The sequence below is a fragment of the Muscardinus avellanarius genome, assembly GCF_963383645.1.
Source record: "Muscardinus avellanarius genome assembly, chromosome: 4".
In the NCBI taxonomy this organism is placed as follows: domain Eukaryota; kingdom Metazoa; phylum Chordata; class Mammalia; order Rodentia; family Gliridae; genus Muscardinus; species Muscardinus avellanarius.
Window position 1 is genome coordinate 75,838,961 of NC_137789.1, and position 22,061 is coordinate 75,861,021.

A 22,061-nucleotide genomic window follows, 5' to 3' on the forward strand; every position below is an offset into this window, starting at 1 on the left:
CACAAAACAAAGACTCCTGCCAGAAGCACTTCCCTGGCCGTGTGCTGATTGGGTTTCTCAACAGCAAATAACATGACTGTCTCTCAGTGTGATGGCAGATTTATTTCAGACCCCAGTGTGAAGCGTAGCAGTAGGGAATGCCTTGCACAATTCCCACTTTTAAATGAAAGAGAAAAGTACTGAGTGCTACTACACACACTCCCTGCCTTATAGGAACACTGTTCTTATAGGAACATTAGCAGTTGAAGGCTGGCTGGTTCTGTATCTTCTTATCATTTGCCTTAATTTATATACTTATATCACTGTCAAATTTAGACAATTTTTTCTTACTTTTAATAACAGAAACTATAAAATACATAGCAGAATCTGTTTTGAGTTACCTGGTTTTGTGGTGCTGGGTATTGAACCCAGGAGCACTCTACCTCTGAGCTATATCTCCAGCCCTTTTTAGTCTTTTGTTTGTTTGTGTTTTTGTTTTTTGAAAACAAGTTCTCACTAAGTTGCTGAGCCTGGCCTTCAACCTGCGATCCTCCCGTCTACACCTTCATGACTGGCAAGGTAAACACTTAACTACATGCATAAAGTTGCTTTACATGACTATTTCAAAGCTTTAGTAAGATATAGAAAGTATTTTTTTGTTTTTGGTTTTGTTTTTGGTTTTGGTGGTACTGGGGTTCCTGGAAACCCTTCTACCTCCGGGCTACACTCCCAGACCTATTTTTATATTTTTTTATTTGGAAATGGGGCCACTTAAGCCAGCAAGGCTGGCTTCGAGGCTTCGAACCTGTGCGATCCTTCTGTCTCTGCCTCCCAAGTGCAGGGATTACAAACGTGCACCACCACGCTCGGCAGATATAGAGCTTTTTTATATCTTATTTTGATCTTACATCTTCCCATAAATTATTTTGCTTTTTAGGTTATTCCTCATTCAATTCTTCATTTGGTTAACAACTATAACAAAAACCATTCTTTTGTATTTTGTGTGTTCCTGCCTGAAAACTTATAGATATGGGAAAATGTTCTAAGTTTTAAAAATATTGGCTTAAGGGTTTATAGATTTTAGTTTGCTTTGGCAGAAGACTGACTTTCCTGAGGGAACTGAAGATAGTGACCTCTCTGCCCCTTCACTATCTAAGCTATTTTCTCTTGTTATACTACATCTTTTGCTTGCTTTGCTTAACTAACACAATGCTCTGCTCCCTTGCCAGAGACAATTTTTAATGATGTAATGGGCCAGCCTTAACTCTGTACAGCATTAAAGGAAGAGCTGAGCTTTACTCAGGGAGTTTGAATCTGTTTTCTTCTCCCCTCTTACCTCTTCAAGATGAGGAATGTAGTCTCCAAAGCATTTTTTCATCACGTTGTCCCATGCCCTGCTGGTTACAGAGCCTGGCAGTACAGGTGAATATCTCTTATCCAAAATGCTTGGGACTAGAAGCATTTCAGAGTTTGCATTTTTTAAATTTGGAATATTTGCATATAATGATATCTTGAGGATGAGACCCAAATCTAGATATGAAGTTCATTTATGTTTCACATATACTCGATGTATCCAAAGTGTAATTTCATATAATATGTTTAATAATTTTATGCATGAAGCTGAATTTGTGTACACTGAACCATCAGGTTTGTGCCATCATGTGGTACTCCAAAAAAGTTTTGGGTTTGGAGCATTTCAGATTTTGGAACTTTTGGATTAGAGATGCTCAGCTTGTAATAGGGCATGGGGAGCACGGTGAATATAGTATGGCACCAGCATCCATAAGTTTATTTTTGACTCAGAAAGTACAAACTGGATGTGGTAAGTTACCCAAAATGTCTGCCAGGGAAGTGTTTGAAAAACAAACCAGGTATCTTGAAAAATTCTTTTCTTAAACATTTACTGATAAGGTGAATCATGCACATTTTCTGTTAATGAAAGAGTAGATTTTTAAAAATAATTTTATTGGAGCATTCTTTTTAAATTATGTTATTGGTACTTTGTAGTCATACATCTTAATGAGGTACAGGATGGTAGAGGCATACAAGCGCACATCACTCATTTAGCCTGTCTCCAATTCCTACGCCATTCCTTTCCCCCTCCCTCCTCATGTTTGGCGTATTGATTGATATGTTTTTGAATGTACGTTACAGAATTTCCCTCTTCCCCTCTCCCATCCCCCTTAGGCCACCTTATTTACTCATCTATGGTTTCTCCTTATTTCTCTCGAGTTCCTCCTATGACCCTTTTTTCTCCCTAACTTCTGCATATTAGGGAGATTATCTAATTTTTTACTTTTTGTGACTTACTAATCTTACTTAGCATAATGTTCTTCAGTTCTGTCCATTTCCCTGCAAATGATATAACTTTGTTTTTCTTTATGGCTGAGTAAAATTCCATTGTGTACATATCCCATAGATTTGTAATCCATTCATTTGTTGATGGACATCTTGGCTGGTTCCATACTTTGGCAATTGTGAATTGTGTAGCTATGAGCATATATATGCATTCATTAGTTTGGTAGTTTGGTTTCTCTTCTTTCGGGTAGATACCCAGAAGTAGTATTTCTAGATCATATGGTAGATTTGTTCCCATTCTTCTGAGGATCTTCTATACTATTTTCCAAAGTGGATGCACTAATTTGCAATCTTACTAACAATGTACTAGAATTCCTACTTCTCCACATCCACACCAGCATTTGTTGTTGTTCATGTTTTAAATGATTGCCATTCTAATTGGAATTGGGTAAAAATCTCAGGGCAGTTTTGATTTGGGTCTAATTATATATCATAGTGGAGTTCAAAGTCACAAATAGGCGTATAGGCCTTGGTGCTTCCCTTCAGGTCCCACCCCACTACTCACCCTTTCCATACCTAAGAGGGAGGTTGATGGTAAGACAGTCATGCATGAGCATAACATCATTTGAGTTGTAACTAAGTGAAATCAGGTACTACAGATGGAAGCCATAATTAACAATAGAGTGACGCTTTGTGACCCAATCTGTCATTTATGGTAGGGAGGAAAGGGCCAAACATCATCCCCATTTCATGGATGGAGACACAAGCGCTCAACAAGATTAAGTCATTGGACTCAGAATGTAGCTCAATGGTAAAGCACTTGTCTACCCTGTGTGATGCCCTGGGATACAGTTCCAATACCACACAAACACATGAATACTCAGGTTACTCTTTGGTCATTGTCTGTCTTGATTGCTCATGATTTTCTGAATGCTTTAGGCAGCTGACAGGCTTAGATGCCAACTGACATTGCCATCTTCCTTTCTAGAATGTATTGATTCATTCATGCTTGCCTACATTTGTGCTTGCAGAAGCATTCAGTAAAGATTGCTTGTAGCACAGGCTATGTGTTAATTGCTGGATATAAATTATGAGTAAGACACAGTTCTTTTCTCACAGAAATGATAGATCCAGTAGGATCTAGAAAAGGGGGAGCAATGATGAGAGCGTGAGCAAGCACTATGCATTAAAAGAACTTTAAACTGTCTCAAGTTTATTATCTATAGGAATAAAATCATATCTGATATTCTTGTCTGCATGAAGATATCATGGTGGAAAGAAAAGCAATGAACCTAAGTGTCAAATGTTGAAATTGAGTATTCCTTGGTAGAAACAAAGAGAAAGGCTTTCTAGGCAGAAAAGCTCATGCTGTATTTGAAAGGCTGTCTGAAGGAAATGTAGGCTTTACCGGTAAGTAACAAGAGGGATGGAATGAGGTAGGAATTGGGGAAGAGCCAAATGAGTGATGTGTAACTATATGCTTCTACCATCTTTACTCCATTAAGGTGCATGACTACAATGCACTGATAAAAAATTAAAAAGTAAATAAAGTATTGCCTGGAACAACTGAAAAAAGAGAGCGGTGAAAATGGAGAGCAGAGGTCAATTTGTGGAAGACGGAAAAGCTGGCTCAAGGAAACACAACTGTTTAGGAACTCAAGATGTGCATTATTTCCCTTAAATAAATAAAACATTTCAGGTGGGGTTGGTGAGAGAAATTCTCACACACACACACACACACACACACACACACACACACAGAGTTAAATTCAAGCCCATACTTAATTAGTCTTGCAAAGTTGTATCAAAATGGGAGTCCAGGGCAGGAGCAGATGCTGTGTCCTCCTTGTGGCTCCCTTTGGCATCTGGAGCACTTTTTCTGAGTGCCAGTGGGGAGACATGGCTGTCCACTCTGCAGTATGTTTTGAAAGCCGAAATTCTAGTTCTTGCACTTTCCTTGTATGGTCAATGTTTTTTTTATTTTTTTTTTATTTTTTGGTGGTACTGGAGGTGGAACCCAGAGGCTTTCTACCTCCAGGCTATACTCCCAGACCTATTTTATATTTTATTAGAAACAGGGTCTCACTAAGTTGCTGAGAGCCTCACTGAGTAGCTGAGGCTGGCTTCGAACCTATGCGATCCTCCTGTCTCAGCCTCCCAAGCACTGGGATTACAAGCGTGCACTACCATGCCCGTCCAATTTATTTTTTTTAACAAATTTTTTATTGAACATAAATGGTATACATTTAAACTATACTTGGTACCCTCTCGTGTATGGTCAATTTAGCACATATTCTGAACTCTCCTGGTTCTTGAAGCAGCTCATAGGTCCCATTCCAGATATGGGCAAAAAGCAAGTTTGTATCCAGGATCCCTGCACATCATCTATACCTACAGTTCTCAAAAATTCTACAATGCTCAGATTCCCTTAAGAAAAATAAATTGTTTCTGTGAGATCAAACTTTAGCATCTAAGTGGGAAGAGGAATTAGCCTTTCACTTACAAGAAAAATTAAACTTAGCTGGGCATGGGTTGCACATGCTTGTAATCCCAGCGTTTGGGAGACTGAGACAGGAGGACTGAGGTTCGTGGACAGCCTCAGCTCCTTAAGTGAGGCCCTCTATAACTTAGTAAAACCCTGTTTCAATATAAAGAATAAAAAAATAGGGCTGGTAGTGTAGCTCAGGTAGAATGCCCCTGGGTTCCATCCCCAGTGCCACAAAAATAAAATAAAATAAAGAAAAAAGGTACACATTCCTGATTGTGATAGAAAATGAATACTTTGTTTTTTCTGCCAAGAATGCTACCTCTGCCTAAGTTTTTGGTTTTCCCATGAAAACTCCACTGCTCCCTCCAAAATAGATAAGTACAATTCCAAGTCTACCCTAATTGAACACACCGAATATGAAATATGAAATTCTCCAAGGTCCACAACTTTTTGAGCACTGACATTATTCCACAAGTAGAAAGTTCCACACCTGACCTCATGTGATGGGTTGCCTTCAGAATGCAGGCGCACTCAAATTACTGTATAAAATTACCTTTAGGTTAATGTATGCATAAGATATTTTTAAAACAGAGGGTTTCATTTGTTGACTTGGGTTCCATCCTCAAAGTAACATTATGTATATGCAAATGCTCCCAAATCAGTGTTTGTAGAATCGGAAACACTTCTGACCCCAAGCATTTTTAGACAAGGGATACTCAACCAGTATTTGCAGTTTTCTACATTTAATTTTCCACTTATGTCTTTCTTCCTAATAACACTTGCTATGGTTTGGTTATGTGACCCCTAAAGCCCATCTGTGGAAGGTTTAAGCCCTTGCCCATGGTGCTATTGGAAGGTGGTAAACTTTAGAAGGTAGGGCCAGGTGGAAGTAAGATTATTGGAGGTGTACACTTGAAAAAGATACCATGGCCTTGGCCTCTTGTCTTTCTCTTTTCTTTTGCTTCCTGACTGTGACTGACTGAGCAGTTTCTTCCGTATCTGCTCCCACCGTGATGTACAGCTGCACTGCAGGTCTAAAAGCAACTGACTATGGACTAAAACCAATGAAACCATGAGACAAAATAAATCTTCCTTGTTAGTTGATTATCTCTGGTATTTTGCCACAGTAATAGCTAACTAACAAAACTGTAGCCTCCTTGAGAAAGGTCCTGTAGGAATCTAGCAGCTAGTACAATCCTTGGAAAGCAGAGACATTTTCATAGATACTTGAGTGAATGAATGAACCATTGAGCAAGCTTGGTCGCTGTCCCACTTCCTGAGGCTCTGTGCTATGTACACGGTCATGCACTGGGAAACAGCCAGTGTTTTGCTGAATATGGTTATACTGCAGATTATTTATCCACTCACCAGTTCACGGGACAGTAAAAAATAAAATGGGTATCTGCCATATCTGTGGAAAACAGATGCCATTGAGATGCTAGGTGGGTATAGAATAGCATGTTCTTTTCTTTTTTCTTTTTCTTTTGTTTGTGTAGGGAGGAGCCTCTTAAACATAATTGAAGTTTAATTACCTCCCAATAGGTATATGAGGGTAAGATGCTCAAAACTGGTTCTCATTGCTTTTTTGCCACTAGGTTTTGTGGTGTTATCCTTGCAATAAGCGTCTTCATTGAGAATCCCAGGGCTTGTCTTTTATGTATAACATTTTTTATTAAAAGTCAGGTTTATTGAAGGGATCCTTCACCCACAGTAAAACTTCTCTTTAGTACTGTGCATTTCCATTAATTTTGAAATATGCACAGACATCTAGATACAGTTTATCCACTGCAACTAACATAAAGAATTTTTCTGACACCTAAAATTCTCTGGTGCCCTTCATATTCAGTCCTCCCTCCCTTGAGGCCACTTGAAGCCACTTATGTTTTTTGTTACTACACATTTTGCTTTTCCAGAACGCTGTGTAAATGGAGTGGATTAGTCACTAGCCTTTTGAATTAGGCCTCCTTTTCTTAACATATGCATCTGAAATCCATTCATGTTGTCATGTATATTAGTGTTGTTTTGAATATTATTCTGTTGGGTGGATACACTGCAGATTATCTATTCCCAATTGATGAGTCTCCTCTACAGTTAGGGACATTGCTGCAGTGAGCATCCACACATGAGTATTTATGTACGTCTTCATGACATATGTTGTCATTTTTCTTGGGTAAGTAACTGGGAACAGGATTGCTTGGATGGCATTCTAAGGAGCTGAGCTTTTATTTTATATGTTCTGGGGACCTATGAGTGTGTTTTAAGCAATGCAATAACATAAGCAGACTGTCCTTCAGAAAGACCCTCAGAACAATGTGAAGCATGGGAACAAGTAGAAAGCAGCAAGACTGGTTAGGAAAGTGTTATATTTTTATCTAGTTTTCTTCATTTTCTCCATGCAACAGGTCATAAGAAATGAAGATTTTGTGTTTTTTATTGGTAGTCAATTTCTGCCATGCACCATAGTAGGAAAACATCTTCCAAAGACTTAAGTAGAAGTGAAAATAAACCAATGTTAATATCTATATAATTTAGACATGCATCATTAGTGCTTTTCTCATGCCTTTCACTATTATTTCAGTTTGCTTTTTCATTTTATTTGTTCTTAATATTTCAGCCATGTCATGGCAAGACAAGTAAGGATTTGAAATGCAATTGGTCCCTTTTCTTTCCTTTGTGCTTTTAGAAAAGGGTCAAACATTTGTAATGGTTGTGATTAGGGTGAAAAAAAAACTTATAATAGGATAGACATATTCTTCCTAAACCATTTTGATAAATCTAATTTGATGCTATGCATTTATTGATTCTTGGTCTTATTTCCTGGGCTTTGGTGGTCTTATTGAAAAAAATCTCTACCTGTGCCTCTGTGTTGGAGAGTTTGTTCCCAGTATATAGTAGCACAGTTTGCAATAGCCAAATAGCGGAACCAACCTAGGTGACCAGGAACAGATGAATAAATAGAGAAAATTTGATATATACACACAATAGCGTTTTACTCAGCCATAAAGAAGAACAAAATGATGTCATTAGTAAGAAAGTGAATGAAACTTGAGAACATTATGCTTAGTGAGATCAGCCAATCTCAAAAAGTCAATGGTCATCTGTTTTCTCTTGTTTGTGGAAGTTAAAGAGAAAATAGGAAAGAAAAGGTACTTCAGATAAAACAGAAGAGAGACCAGTAAAATAATGGAAAGGGATGGGGGAGAAAAGGGAAAGGAGAAAAAGAGGCTTCATGAAAGAAACTGATTGAATAATGTTATGTTCATGTATAAAAGTATCACTACCAATGTTACTAACATATACAGTTAGGGAAGAAGGAGGGAATCAGGGTGGGATCATAAGGGAAACACCAACTGAGGTATATATATATATATATATATATATATATATATATATATATATAGTAAATATATAAATTTGAATCTAACTATGATATATAATTACTATGCATCAGTAAAATTACTTTAAAAATCCAGTATCAACAAACTTAATAATTCTTTTTAGTGCCTTATAGGTCTACTTTGAAGACTATTTACATGACTTAAATCAGTTGAAAATTAGAAGCACAGAATATCTGAGATCAGAGACCTTAAGAGAACCACCCCCAGGCATGCATTTGGAGATAGAAATATTGAGGCCTCTAGACCTACAGAAAATTTGCTAGGGTCTCCTTCTAACCAAAATGAGGACTCACTGTTTAAGCAACTAGATCAAGTGCTTTTGTAGAACAAGAAGGAAGAGATGTGCCTGTGTTTTGTTTGTTATTGTTTCTATGTTTTAAAAATTGGGAAAACTGCATCTGTTTTTACATATTTAAAAATAAAATAGTTTATGGTGTCACATGCCTATAATTCCAGCTACTTGAGGGGCAGGAGAATCACAACTTCTAGGTTAACCAGGGCAACATAGCAAGACCCCCTTTAAAACTTCAGTCAATTAAATGATTATGGCAGGATAAAACTTAAATTTTTTAGAGTGGTTCAATAGGTAAAAGCCAGTAGATATAATGATATATGAAAGATGAAAAAATAATTTTCTGGTAACAGATGCTAGAAGAGTTTAATATTTTGTCTTTTCTGATGCTGCTGTTGAAATATTGTGACACTAAGATACTTTCAGTATGGATCCTTAATAAGCTTTTTGTTTTACTGTTGACTGTTTTGGATATCTTAAACTGCCATTATTTATTTATTTTTGTAAATCAATCTCATGTTGACTTGAACTTGAAACATAGAAGACTCCTTTAGGAAAACCTATGATGCCAGCAGTAAAACCCTGTCCTTGGGTACATGCCAGGCTTTCTGGAAGCCCCACTGACATTCTGCTACACACACTTCAGCAAAGTGAAATGAGCAATTGAGAGACATAAATCATTGCCGAGATGGCAAGAAATTAACTCCTACCACCATAAGTCCACATCTTAGTTAAATTGGATTCATTTCCATATCAGCATATATGCTAATGCACAATGGCATGAGTTGAAAAAACTCAGTATTCAGTATTTTCTCAGTCTATGCCTTATACATGTGTAGTTGTCAACAACAGAGGGACTGGGACTTCAGAGAGTAAAAAGATGGAATAAACAAAGTCAATCATTTAAAATGGCTAAGTATGCCACATGTGGTAGCACACGCTTGTAATCCCAGCATTCGGGAGGCTGAGACAGGAGGATCACAGTTCACAGACAGCCTCAGCTACTTAGTGAGACCCTTTACAACTCAGTGAGACCTTGTTTCAAAATAAAGAATAAAAAGTAGGGCTGAGGGTGTAGCTCAGAGGTAGAATGCCTCTGGGTTCCATCCTCAGTACCACACCAAAAAAAAAAAAAAAAAAATTGCATAAGTAGTGAAATGAAAGGTGTCACCTCTATTATGAGAGCCAATTGAAGGATAGAGATTAGATGGTAAGGACCGATTTTTTAATGTTAAAGTCTAGAATTGAACATGCCTGGCCACTCTGGGTAGCATGGAATGTACTTGTGGCCTGTCCAGCTCAGTAGGCATGCACTCTTTGGAGGCTGTTAGCCCAGTTCACTGTGCTTGTTCATGGAAGGCTGTGAAGGAGTGGGGCTTAGCCATGCATGCACATGCCTTCACTGAGCTAGCAGTCACCTAAGTCACATCACCATTCCTGGGGAGAGACAGGAGGCTATAGTTAGGAAGTGTCCTTATTTGTGTAAAGAAAGAAGTAGATGTCTTCTTCCCCCAATGTGGGCGAAGAAGGGAGATGTCAAGAAAACTAACCCTCTCAGCACCTCAGTGGTCTCAAGTTAAACCCCCTGAGTTCAGGGATTGGAGGGAATAAAAGGTGGCATGTGTGCTGCACCTGACCTGGTGCCTGGCAGAGTGAGTGGAGGAAAAGACAATAGCAATTCCATGCAGCCTCCCTTTGGTCAATTTCACATGTTCCTTCTTTCTCCTTAGTTTATTCGCCCTCTCCTACCAAGTTTATCATTGGGAACAAATGGTGACTAGGGTGCCATTCTTTGAAGTATGTAAAGATGAGACTGCAGAAATGGATGAGAAATAACAAATGCTCTTTCTGATCTACTGAGTTAAAGACATCTGTGTTGAAAAGCATTTGGACTTATTATTTTTGTACTGGGCAAGAAAATGAACTATAGTAATCTGTAGTTCTGTTTAAAACCTAAGTTATTTAAACCCTGTGAGGGCTAAAGACTGAGCTGGAAGAACATACATCCCAGGAATCTGAAGCGGAAAGAAGCCACAGAGTAGATGGGGAGACCAAAGAGTGAGGAGGAAAACTAGGAGAGTGAGCAACACAGAAGTCAAGGAGGGACCATTTCAGAAAGGAAGAAGGATCAGCTGTATCAGATAAAACAGGAAGAAGTGAAATAGGAATGAAAGGTCAAGTGAAATAGGAATGAAACAGAATAGGTAGACATTTAGAGACGGTTAAAATATCAGCTCCCAAGTACTGAGCACTAGTTACCACATGCAGGCACTGTATTAAGTGCTGCAAGAACAGTATCAACTTAATTTTCAGAAAAACTACCCTCATTACGTGGAGCATAAATATGGACTCACTAAAGTTTAATACCATCTTCAACATGACAGCCCTGGGCCTCAGCCCCTGCCATCTGACCCTCATTCACAGAGCCTTCCCTTCTCTGAAAGCCTTTTGTTTTCACATGCGGTGGGTAAGGATACCAGAGGTATGAGAGGTAAATGTGATACAGTGGTAAAGAGTTGTATTGTGTAGGGTGAGGGGGTGACCTCAGGAAGCAGAGTCTTTCTTCTTTTGTGATATCATACAGCAGAAGCTATTAAGTTTGTAGGCTTGATGTCTGAAAATTCAGCTGGCTCCATTTTTTGCACCTGTGGTGAGGTAGAACATTATGGTAGAGAGCCTGGAGGAAAACTTCTCAGATCATGGCAGCCAGGAAGCAGAGAATGGTATAGGACACAGGAAGAGACAAAACCTCCCAGGGCACAACCCAGACACTGGCTTCCTTCAACTAAGCCCCATTTCTCTCTCTGAGTCCATTCAGCTATCAGCAGATTAGTCCATTGATGAGGTCAGAGCCTCATGATCTAGTCACTACCTGAAGGCCCACCTCTGAACCTTCTTATACTGGGGACATATTTTCAATCTAGGACTTTGAGGACAGCCCAGATTTAAACTATAACAATAGATATATTTTCTTTGCTCTTTTTTGTGAATTTATCCATTTATTTAGAATTTTATTGGTGCAATATGATTATACATCATAGTGAAATTCAAAGCAATACATTTATATATGCACATATCTTGAAGTGGTTTCTCCTTACCCTACTTAGCTACCCCCTCCTCCCTTCCTATGCATGCTGGTAAGGTTGCTAGTGAGGAATAGATTTTTTAAATGTGGTATATAATGGAGTTTTACTCAGCTATAAATAACAAAATTATATCATTTGCAGGAAAATGGGTGGAACTAGGAAATATTAGGCTAAGTGAAAACAAGACTCAGAAATTCAAGGGTTGTATATTTTTTCTCATATGTGAAAACAGGCTTATTTTAACTAATGAGCATAAGAAATAGCTATTTTATTTAGATAGGCAAAAATAAGAATTAGCTCAAAGCATAAGGGAACATGGAGCCATGCAGTTTACCTGAAATATGGGATAAAGCTTGATGACAAGCCTCTACACATCTCAGAAGTTAGGAATACCCAACAGAGGGAGAGAGATGGGGACAGCCAGCTGCTGGAGCAGGTTGAGCACATAGGCCATTCATCCATTAAGTTTGTCATCTTTATATGAGCATGATGCATGGCATCCCAAAATGTTTACAACAGTAACATCAAAGTATTGAAACTTGTCTCATTATTATTAGATCTTATCATAGCAGATCTAATAATAAAGAGGCAATCTGCAATACTGAGATAATTACCAAAATGTGGCACAGACACATGAAGGGCCACATGCTGTTTGCAAAATAGCGCCTATAAACTTGCTCAAAATAAGATTGCTACATACCTTCAATAGATGCAACACCTGCAAACAGTAATAAAGTAAAGTGCAATGAAACCAGGCATGCCATTGTCATAAGTGCTATGTCATCTTCCTAGGCAGTTACTGACTTTGCCATATTGTCACATTATCAGGGAGAGAAAAAAGGAAGGTAAGCCAGAGTGTGCCTGCTCCTGCAGTTTCATCACTATTTAGAAATTACTACTCATTTTTTTCTTTTTCTGCTTCCTTTTAGTACCTTAATTATTATATTTGGTACATTTAAATCCCAGGTGCATTTAAATTTTTCCTCATAAAAAATTTGACATAAACTATTTTATTTCCTAGTGGCTATATATTTTTCCAATATTTAAACTTCACAAACATACCACAGCATATACTGTTGTGCTAAGAAAGGACTTTTGGATGTATTTACTGGTTTGTTCTTCTCCTATGCAATCAATTTATTACTTGTTTTTCTTAATAATCGTTTTCAGGCTCCCCCCAAATTTTAAGTAAAACCCTTTTTTTTTCTTTCAGCTAAGAAAAAGAAACCTAAACTTTTAAATAAATTTGATAAGACTATTAAAGCTCAACTTGATGCTGCAGAAAAACTCCGTAAAAGGGTATGTGGATATTTTGCTTTGCACAGAAACATGCAATGTTCTTATTGTTAAGTAAACTCAGACATTACTGGTGGTTTGTTAATAATAATGATGATGAACAATAATGATAATAACAATTAATATTAAAAACAACCTTTGAAGCCGGGCGTGGTGGCGCACACTTGTAATCCCCGCCCTTGAGAGGCAGAGACAGGAGGATCGCGCAGGTTCAAAGCCAGCCGCGCGCGCTTGCTTAGGAGACCCTGTTTCCAAATAAAAATGTAAAAATAGGTCTGGAAGTGTAGCCCGGAGGTAGAAGGGCTCCAGGAACCCCAGTGCCACCAAAAAAAAAAAAAAAAAAAAAAAAACAACCTTTGAATAGAGTGGATTTTTTCCCTAGATCTGTCATTAGTCATCACATTTCTGTATGAAGTGAGTAAAATGAAAGAGAATTCCAGCCAGTGACTAAAGAAGAATAGAACCTGCCTTCAGCATGGCTAGCTTAGATGTTAGCCCACATCCATCATGTTACAGCTGTGTGGATCTCCTAAATCACTGGGCCATTCTGAGCCTATTTTATTTTATTTTAAAAAATGAGATGATAAGTACTCTTCCTAATTCCTTCTTGGTTTTGATAAAGATAGAATGAAATTAAAACAGCAAAAAAGTGTCAACACTGTTGAGTACTATATTGGTGGAAGTTTTTAATTCTATAGCACCGCAGTGCAAAAACTAAAAAAAAAAAAAAAAAATGTTAGTTTAACAATCTAAGGATAGCTATTAGATGAAATGTTCTTTTTCTCACTTAAGGTTAACCTCATGCAACCTCAGCTCTCCACATGACTATTTTGTGTTTTGCTTTGTCATCAGTTAATTTGAATTATTATATGCATTTCCTTCTAGATATTACAGTTTTGAAAACAATCAATGGACACTATATTGAATTATTGTCCCCTTAACTTGGTCATATTCATGACATCACTGGACCCCCCCCAAATATTTATTATGATGTAGTTAGAATATTTAATTAATCAACTTTTTTGTTTTCATGGAAATTTTTTTTCTTTATACTTAAATTTAGTTTCTGTAATGCTCATTAGTTTTACTGTAATGTACTTTTTAATCAAGTAGACATTAACTGCAATAAAAAAGGACAAGGAGAATATAAAATAAAAATACAAATTAGAAACAAAAATGAGATTCCCACAAGTTTATTGGAAATGTACTAATAATCATAAAGCCCTCTGAAACTCGCATTAGACAAGGTTCCAAAACCAACATTTAGCTTAACCCTGTTCACTAGTTGATAGATATGCAGAAATTCAGAGGAAGAGGACCATGGGGAGAGAGGAGGGAAAGGAAAGAGGAGGTCTGGGGGAATGGCCAAATTATGTTACATGCATGTATAAATAGGTAACAATGAATCCCACTCTCGTAAAATATGATACTGCACCAAGACACACAGAATATTGTAGCAAAGTCATTGTTCACTATACCTAAATTTAACCACATCGAATGATTTCTAAATCTATCTTGTTTAACTTCACAAAATGAAGCCATCTATTCTTGTGGTCAATTTTCATTTCTTCCTAAAATTGAAACCGGAATCTTATTTTTCTCTTATCTCACTGCTATCTTCCACTTTCTCTTTACTAAATGTCACATATGAAAATGCAGAATGCCAACTGCACAGGTGACTTTTGGGATAAAATACAAATGAAGAGCTTTAAAGAAGGATTTTTATGAAGTTATAATGAATGATAAAGAAGAGCTCAAGGGGTACATAAGTCAATGGGACATAAACGTGTTGGAACTGTCCATGGGGTATTCTCCAGTCTTGCTCATTTGGAGAGATTATCATGTTTTCCTCCAGGAGTACTGTGAATCCATAACAGGTTAAATAAAGGCGGAAGAAGTAGCCACATAGGCAGTTCTTGCTTCTGGAACATCGGGGAGCTGTATTATTGACTGAATCATCAGCCTAATTAAGTGCTTTTTAGGGCTGTTTTTATAGCTAGTATTTACAAAGTTTGCCACCTAATGCACTGGAATAGCTGAGTACCAAACTACGTGCCCCAGAGAGACCAGGCCAGTCTCAGTTTAGGTTCAAGTACTGCATTACAGGAAAGTATGTGGTCACATTTTTTTTCCCATTTAAAAAGATACAGATCAGATCATATGTCGATCATCAAATTTTTAAAAATAATATTTATCATTTGAACTCCCTTTCTTCCCTCTTCCCAAAAAAAGGATTTGAAATGATATACTGAAATATACTGATTAATTTCTTGGAATCATTTATTATTATTGTTTCACAAATGAAAATGGAAAAGAGAAGAACAGTGAAAATGTAACAAAGCCATAGTGAAGTCAGCATTTGAAATGTTCACAGTGCTAAAACCAGTGCTGGGGATGAAGTCGCCTACACTTCCTTGTATGCAGAGCAAGTGAAAATGCTTGGAAATTAATATTGTTGATCACAGTTGCTGTATGCCCAAGTCCAGAGAGACATGATCTGCTGCAGAGGTTGGTTGGTATAGATGCACTGCAGGTGCATGCCCTCCCTGCAGTACTGCAGTGGATTCCATAACAAATCTGCATGACGGTCTCATGATGCTCAGCACCACCCACTGGCCTTGTGCCAAAATAATATGGCCCAATCTCTCCAATGAACTGTCTTGGTCCTAGGACAAAATCTAAGCTATGTTGAGGCAGAGATCACTTTTAGATAATTCTTCACAAGCATTTTATCTTTAGTAAGATGTTCACCATCCTGTTAGGAGCTATGTATCCCAAGGAAAGGAAATTCTTTCATAAAAAAGCAGACACATTACCATTGCAACCAGCTGACATAAGAGCAGGACTGATGGTCCCTTAGTTAAGAAACACAGTCTTTGTCCTGAGGGGACCCAAAGGATGCCAGAATGAATGCAAAAACTACAGTATTTTTATAGCCCTAATGTGTCAAAGGAGAACTACATTCATAAAATTTGTTATAAATATTGTCACTCCTGCATTTTGAGACATATTTTAAATCTATTAATGGTACATTCAATATAGTAATCATACAAGTAGATTTGAAATTTGCAATTTAAGTTGTATAGGATTTGTATTGGGCTAAAAATGGCCCCTCAAGAGATAGCTGGGTGGGATGGCACACACTTGTAATCCCAGCATTTGGGAGGCTGAGACGGGAAGATTGTGGTTCGCGGACAGCCTCAGCTACTTAGTAAGGCCCTCTGCAACTCAGTGAGACCCTGTTTCAAAATAAAGAATAAAAATAAAAATTGGACAGGGGGTGTAGCTCGGAGGTCAAATGCCTCTGGGTTCCATCCCAGACAACTCAGTGAGACCCTGTTTCAAAATAAAGAATAAAAATAAAAATTGGACAGGGGGTGTAGCTCGGAGGTCAAATGCCTCTGGGTTCCATCCCAGACCTGCAAATAAATAAATAAATAAATAAATAAATAAATAAATAAATAAATAAAATAAAAATGGCCCCTCAAGAGATATCCATATGCCAATTCCAGAAATTTCTTCATGTTATATTACTTGGGAAAAGGGTCTTTGCAAATGTGGTGAAGGACCTTGGGATAGAAGTTATCTTGGATTATCCATTCAAGCCCTAAATGCAATCATGTTCCATATAAGAGAAGGATAGAAGGAAGTTTGGTATAGGCAAAATAGAAGGTAGCACACACATAGAAGAAATGGCAATGTCAAGACAGAAGTGGAGAGTGGAATGAAACAGCCACAAGTCAGGAAATACCGGTGAGAGGATGAGGAAGACAGCCTCGGAAGAGACTGGCCCTACCAACATCCGCTTTCATCTCAGAAAAACTAATTTTGGCCATTTGTTTTCCAAAGCGGTGAAAGAACAGATTTCTCTTGTTTTAAGCCACTGACTTTGTGGTAATCTGGTACAGCATCCATAGGAAACCAATGTAGATTTTGGTACTGGGCAGTGTAGTGTGGCAAATACCTAAATATACAGAGGTGGCTTTGGAATTGAGTGAGATGCAGAGGTTGGACAAAGTTTGGGGTGTATGGTGTAAAAAGCCTAGGTTGCCTCCAACACACTGTTAATAGAAATATGAATGGTAAAGTTGCTTCTAGGGAGAGTTTGGGAAAAAGCAAGGGACACAGCCAAGAAAACTGGTCATCTTAAAGAATGTATATATAATCATGAGCAGAACAGAGGTAGAAATATGGACATCAAAGGCCTCACAAGTGATCAGAAGGAAACAGACTATTCAGCATTCTCAACAGAAGTCAGAATAGAGATGAAAGAGCATCTTGCCTAATGCTGTGAATTCCTGTGTTGTGCATAAGAAACCTGCAGATTTTTGAGAATATTGTGTCATCAAAAGCACTCCAAGTACTACCAGAAGTACTAAAAGAAACAGAACATAAAAGAAAGAAGGCTGACATACTTCTAAAACAGACTGATAAAACTTATTAGCAGGAAACCTGTGCTATCTTTGCAATGGAAAGGAAGGACAACCCCAAAGGTAAAGCCTTGGACACAGAGGCCAGAGACAAGAGTGCATGAAGCAGCCAAAGCCAAGGTCCCCAGGGTGGCACCTCCAGCCACAGGGGATTATCCTCAGAACCTGAGACCTGATGCAGTTTGTCTTGGTGCATTTTGAAATTGCTTGAAACCAATGATACCCTTCTTTCTTACCTTTTGTCCTTTCTGAATAGCAGTGTCCATAAATGTTATCCTATACTTATATTTTGTCTTCAGATGAGGAATTTTGCCTCAGGCTGGATCATAACTACATAACTACAGTCTCACACATACCTAATTTAGATGATTTTGATGATGAAATTTGGGATTTGGAAACTGAGGGGATTTAAATGAGATTTTTGACTGGTTGATGGTTTAGAGGTTTGAGACTTTTGGGGGATGCTGGAGTGAAGTGAATAAATTTAACAAGAGTGTCTTTCTAGGTGTGATTACATTAAGAATCTTGCAAGAGTTATTTGCATATATTGTAAAGGAAGGCCCAGAATGTGTCCTATTAAAAGAGAGGCAACTAGAGTTTGGATATTGATAGAAGAAAAGACAGATACACAGAGGAGGAAGGGTTTTGAAGATGGAGGCACAGACTGGACTGGTGCAGCCACAGGCAGCAGAACACAGCCTCCAGGAGTGGGAAAGGCTAGCAGCAGTTCCCCCTCAGGCCTTTAGAGGAACTATGGCCTTGCTGACACCTGTGAAACCTATTTGGGGCTTCTGTTCTACAGAATTGTAAAGGAAGTTAATGTTGACTCAAGCCTCAAGATCTGTAACAATTTGTTACAGCAACCACAGAAAACAAGTACAGAGTATTTATTTTATTTTATTTTTTGCAGTACTGGTGCACCATGATGTTGGCATGGGCTGCGGGTGCTGTGGCCAGGTGGCCCTCTCATTCCTTGTCTCTGTACCTCTTCCTTTTCTCAAGTGCTTCAGAGCAATGATGAGATGTCTCGTTGCCTCATAATGACTTAAGACCTTCTACCAACAGCAGTATTTCCCTCCATGTAAGACCTGAACATCTTTTTTAGGAAAGCATATAAGAACTGTATTTATTGGGGGAAATACAATTTATTTAACAAAGATTCATATTACATTATTGTCAGGTATATTTCTTTGAAAAATTAAGTGGATTACTTTTATTTCTAGATTTATATGTGCCCATAATACAGCTTAAAAACTTAAGTAAAGGCTTTTTTATTTAGAAAAAAAATCTGACAGAGCTAGGCATGATGGCATGTGTCTGTAATCCCAGTAATTAGGAAGCTAGGACAAGAAGATTGCAGGTTCATGGCCAGCTTCAGTAACTTAGCAAGGTCCTACCAACTTAGTGAGACCCTGCTACAAAATTTTAAAAAAAAATAGGGTTGGGGGGTGTAGCTCAGAGGCCAAACACCCCTAGGTTCAATACCCAGTACCATACACACACACACAAAAATAAATAAATAAATAAATAAATAAAACCTGGCAGAATTGTTTGATAACTATTAAATAATCACATTGATTAACACTGTGCTTTTGAATTTATTGTATGTATGTAACTGTGTCTTTCTATCAGGGAAAAGTTGAGGAGGCAGTGAATGCATTTGAAGAATTAGTGCGCAAATACCCTCAGAGCCCAAGAGCAAGATACGGGAAGGCACAGGTATTGCAGAACCCTTCTATTGAAAAGCTTGTCTGATGTTTGTGTGGTCTGTATAACTGGATTTTTCAGTCCCTGTTATTTGCATTTTCTCTTTTCCTTATAATTTCTTTATTTTCTTTATTTTTTTATTGGTACATTGTAGTCATACATCTTAATGGGATACAAGAAGGTAGAGGGAGGCATACTTTCTATACAGAAAAAGTTTCTCAGGTAATTTTTGACATTGTACACTATTGAATATAATAAGATCCACATGATAGCTGTCTGGTTTTGAAGAAAAAACAAAGTGGCACTTTTGTCATTGATTTTCTGTCACCCTTATGTCCCAGACCATTTAGACCTACCACGCAGTTTTCATTCGGGTTCCTCATAACTTTATGACTCCCAGCTGTGTAACTAGAGGCTGCACATATGCCTCTGGGAGCGCTTTCAGAAACAAACAGGGACTTTGTTTTCTGCATATTTTCTTTCAGCTGATGCATTTCTTACCAGCTACCTCCTCCCCATCTCCCACTCCCACCATCTACTCATCTGGCTTTCCTTCATCTTTCAACTCTTCCTTTCATGAAATTGGGCCACATTTATCTCTAAGTACAACATGCACCCACCTGTGCCAGGTACTGTTTTAGTCCTTGGGAATATCTGTTTTGTATTCTTTTAGGAGATGGTCATTCAGCTGTGGCCACAAAAGGAAACAGAGGAAAGGCTTAGGAAAAGACAAAGTTACAGCACTCCCTTCCCAGGGAAGGAGGCCCTGCACACTGTGCAGGGAGGAGGTAGAAGACAAAGAACATGAGGAAGGTTGAAGCTCCTTGGGAAGAGCAAGGGAGGACAAGGTGAACCAAACCATTTAGGTTTGGCTAGTTTGCATAACCAGACCATTTAGGTTTGGCTAGTTTGGCAGGACTTGGGCTATAGGACTGGTTGCTAGTGGCAAAGTACCCAGCCCAAAAATTATTAGGCAGAGGAATTTTGTGTCACGTGATACATGGGCCAAATAGAGGGGTTCTGGCTCTGGGTTGATTACTTTGCATTTCAAAAGCTTGCTCACTTGCTATCTCAGAGGGCTAGCTCCAAGAGGGATAGTCTCCATCCAGAGACTTCCTAAGATATCAAATATTATGCAGAAAATTTGAAAATTTTTATAATATAACAAGCACCCTAAAAGTTTCTATCCTTGTGTATCTTGTATTGTAATGGAAAAGATATTTTAAATTACTTACTCAAAAAATATTTAGTGAGACCCTTTTATGTGCCAGGCCCTGTAGGCACTGGAGATAAAGCCATAGACAAAACCCATTGAAAAACTCCCTGGTCTTTTGGAGTTCCCATCATAAAAGGGAAGACAATGAGTAAAACAGATGAGTACAATATATATTTGCTAATGATGATTGCTAAGTAGAACAAAAGTAAAGTGGGAAACAGACATTGGACACACAAGGGGGTTGAACTAGTGAACCAAGGAGGTGACATTTGGTCAAAGCCTTGAAATTTAATAAATATAAATATTGAAAGACTATTATGAAGTGTCATAAAATAGTTTAGGTCACATTGCCTAATACAGGCTGTAAGGAAAAGAATGGAATAAAGAGCATACCTATTAAGATTGTTTGGGTTGCATGAAAGTGACTGAAAGTGACAGGGCAAACAGCACTTTAGATAAGATGAGGTATTTGAAGATGACATGTGACCAAGATGTGGCAATGCTATGGAAGGAGTGTCCAGGCAGAGGAAAGAGAAAGATAAAGGCCGTGATGGAGGGGAACAATCTTGCATAATAAGCTCAAACAGAAAGAAGGGCATGCTCAGGGAGGGAGAGGTGGGACATAGAGGTCAGAGCTTACAGATTTTATTCTACATGATCTGAGACACACATGCAGGGGATCCAGCATGGGAATGATGAACTGATTGCTTTTTATGAAGACTGTGTTCATTGCTAAGTGGAGAATGCATTATGGAAGCAAAACTAGATGCAGAGAGTGGAAGAGGCTATTGCAATGAGTTCAAGAGATGTTGGTGGCTTGGACTGTGGCCATATCCATGGGAATATAGACAGGAGGTAGACTTAGTGATGGATTTGATGAAGAATCAGAGAAGGAGAGGATTCAAGGGTGATTCCTGGGTTTTTAGTTGGGCAATCTATGGAGAAAATAATGCCAATCACTAATCAAGAAAGAAAGGTTTGGAGAGATGCTGAAATGAAGAGTTTGGTTTTTGTCTCTTCAAATTTGCAATGCTTATTAGACATTCAAGTGGATATGTCAGGTACAACACTGATTTTACTGAGTTGGGAACTCAAAAGCCAGAGCTAGTGTACAAATGTGCCAGATAGGAAAATTTCTGCAGTCCTTCCTTGTGAGATGAGCTTGTCAACCCCTTTAGGAAATGGTGGATATGAAGCTAACAAAAAATGCTCTAGGCAGAGGAGCTGACAGTAATCCTTGGAGGGCGTCCATGCAGATGCTTGTGCATGACACTCAGCCCTTGCCACATGCACAGAGTGAGCAAAGTGGCCTGCTTTGGAATAAAGGTGGTGGCCACTCGAGATCCACATGTTCAAATTCTTCCTATCTCCCCATTAAAGTAATTAATTAAATTTTATTAATTAAATTTTAATAAGTCACATTTGTGAAAAAATAGTACAAATAAGTTACTCTCACCCATGGTATAGTAGATAGCAACTAGATGATTTTTGTAAATTGATTTGGCGAACAGTCCTTCACAATTTCTGAACTGTATTGCTATTAAGAGAAAACGTGTTTATTACAAAGATCATGCCTGTCCAAATAAGTGATGTGTTTGTCACTAGTATCAAATCCTTTGATTAAAGAAAGCATATTAACTCCAGAGAAAATGGTTTATGCAAATGCTAGCTTAATTGTGGCAAAAGTGGTTTATGCTTTGAAATTTTTCTTTATATGTGATTTTAATTATGGGTACAAAAGTCTAAATAAATGCAGTGCTTTTGAATCATGGTGATTGCTATATTTATATTTTTATTTCAAAGAAGGAATTCGAGATTTAGGCCTCAGGCAGTATTTTTTATCTCTAAGCTATTATGCTACAGATGTTATT

General features: G+C 38.1%; 1 protein-coding gene across 4 annotated transcripts in view; it reads left to right on the plus strand.

The window, feature by feature from the left end:
* Positions 1–22,061, plus strand: part of ASPH (aspartate beta-hydroxylase) — a gene marked incomplete at both ends in the record, with an annotated part of 234,514 nt that overhangs the window by 148,027 nt on the left and 64,426 nt on the right. For all 4 annotated transcript variants that reach the window (XM_080693660.1, XM_080693661.1, XM_080693662.1 and 1 more), the window contains 2 exons: positions 12,755–12,840; positions 18,900–18,986. In XM_080693660.1, coding sequence (XP_080549786.1) covers positions 12,755–12,840; positions 18,900–18,986 — 173 coding nt within the window. The remainder of the gene's footprint in view (positions 1–12,754; positions 12,841–18,899; positions 18,987–22,061) is intronic.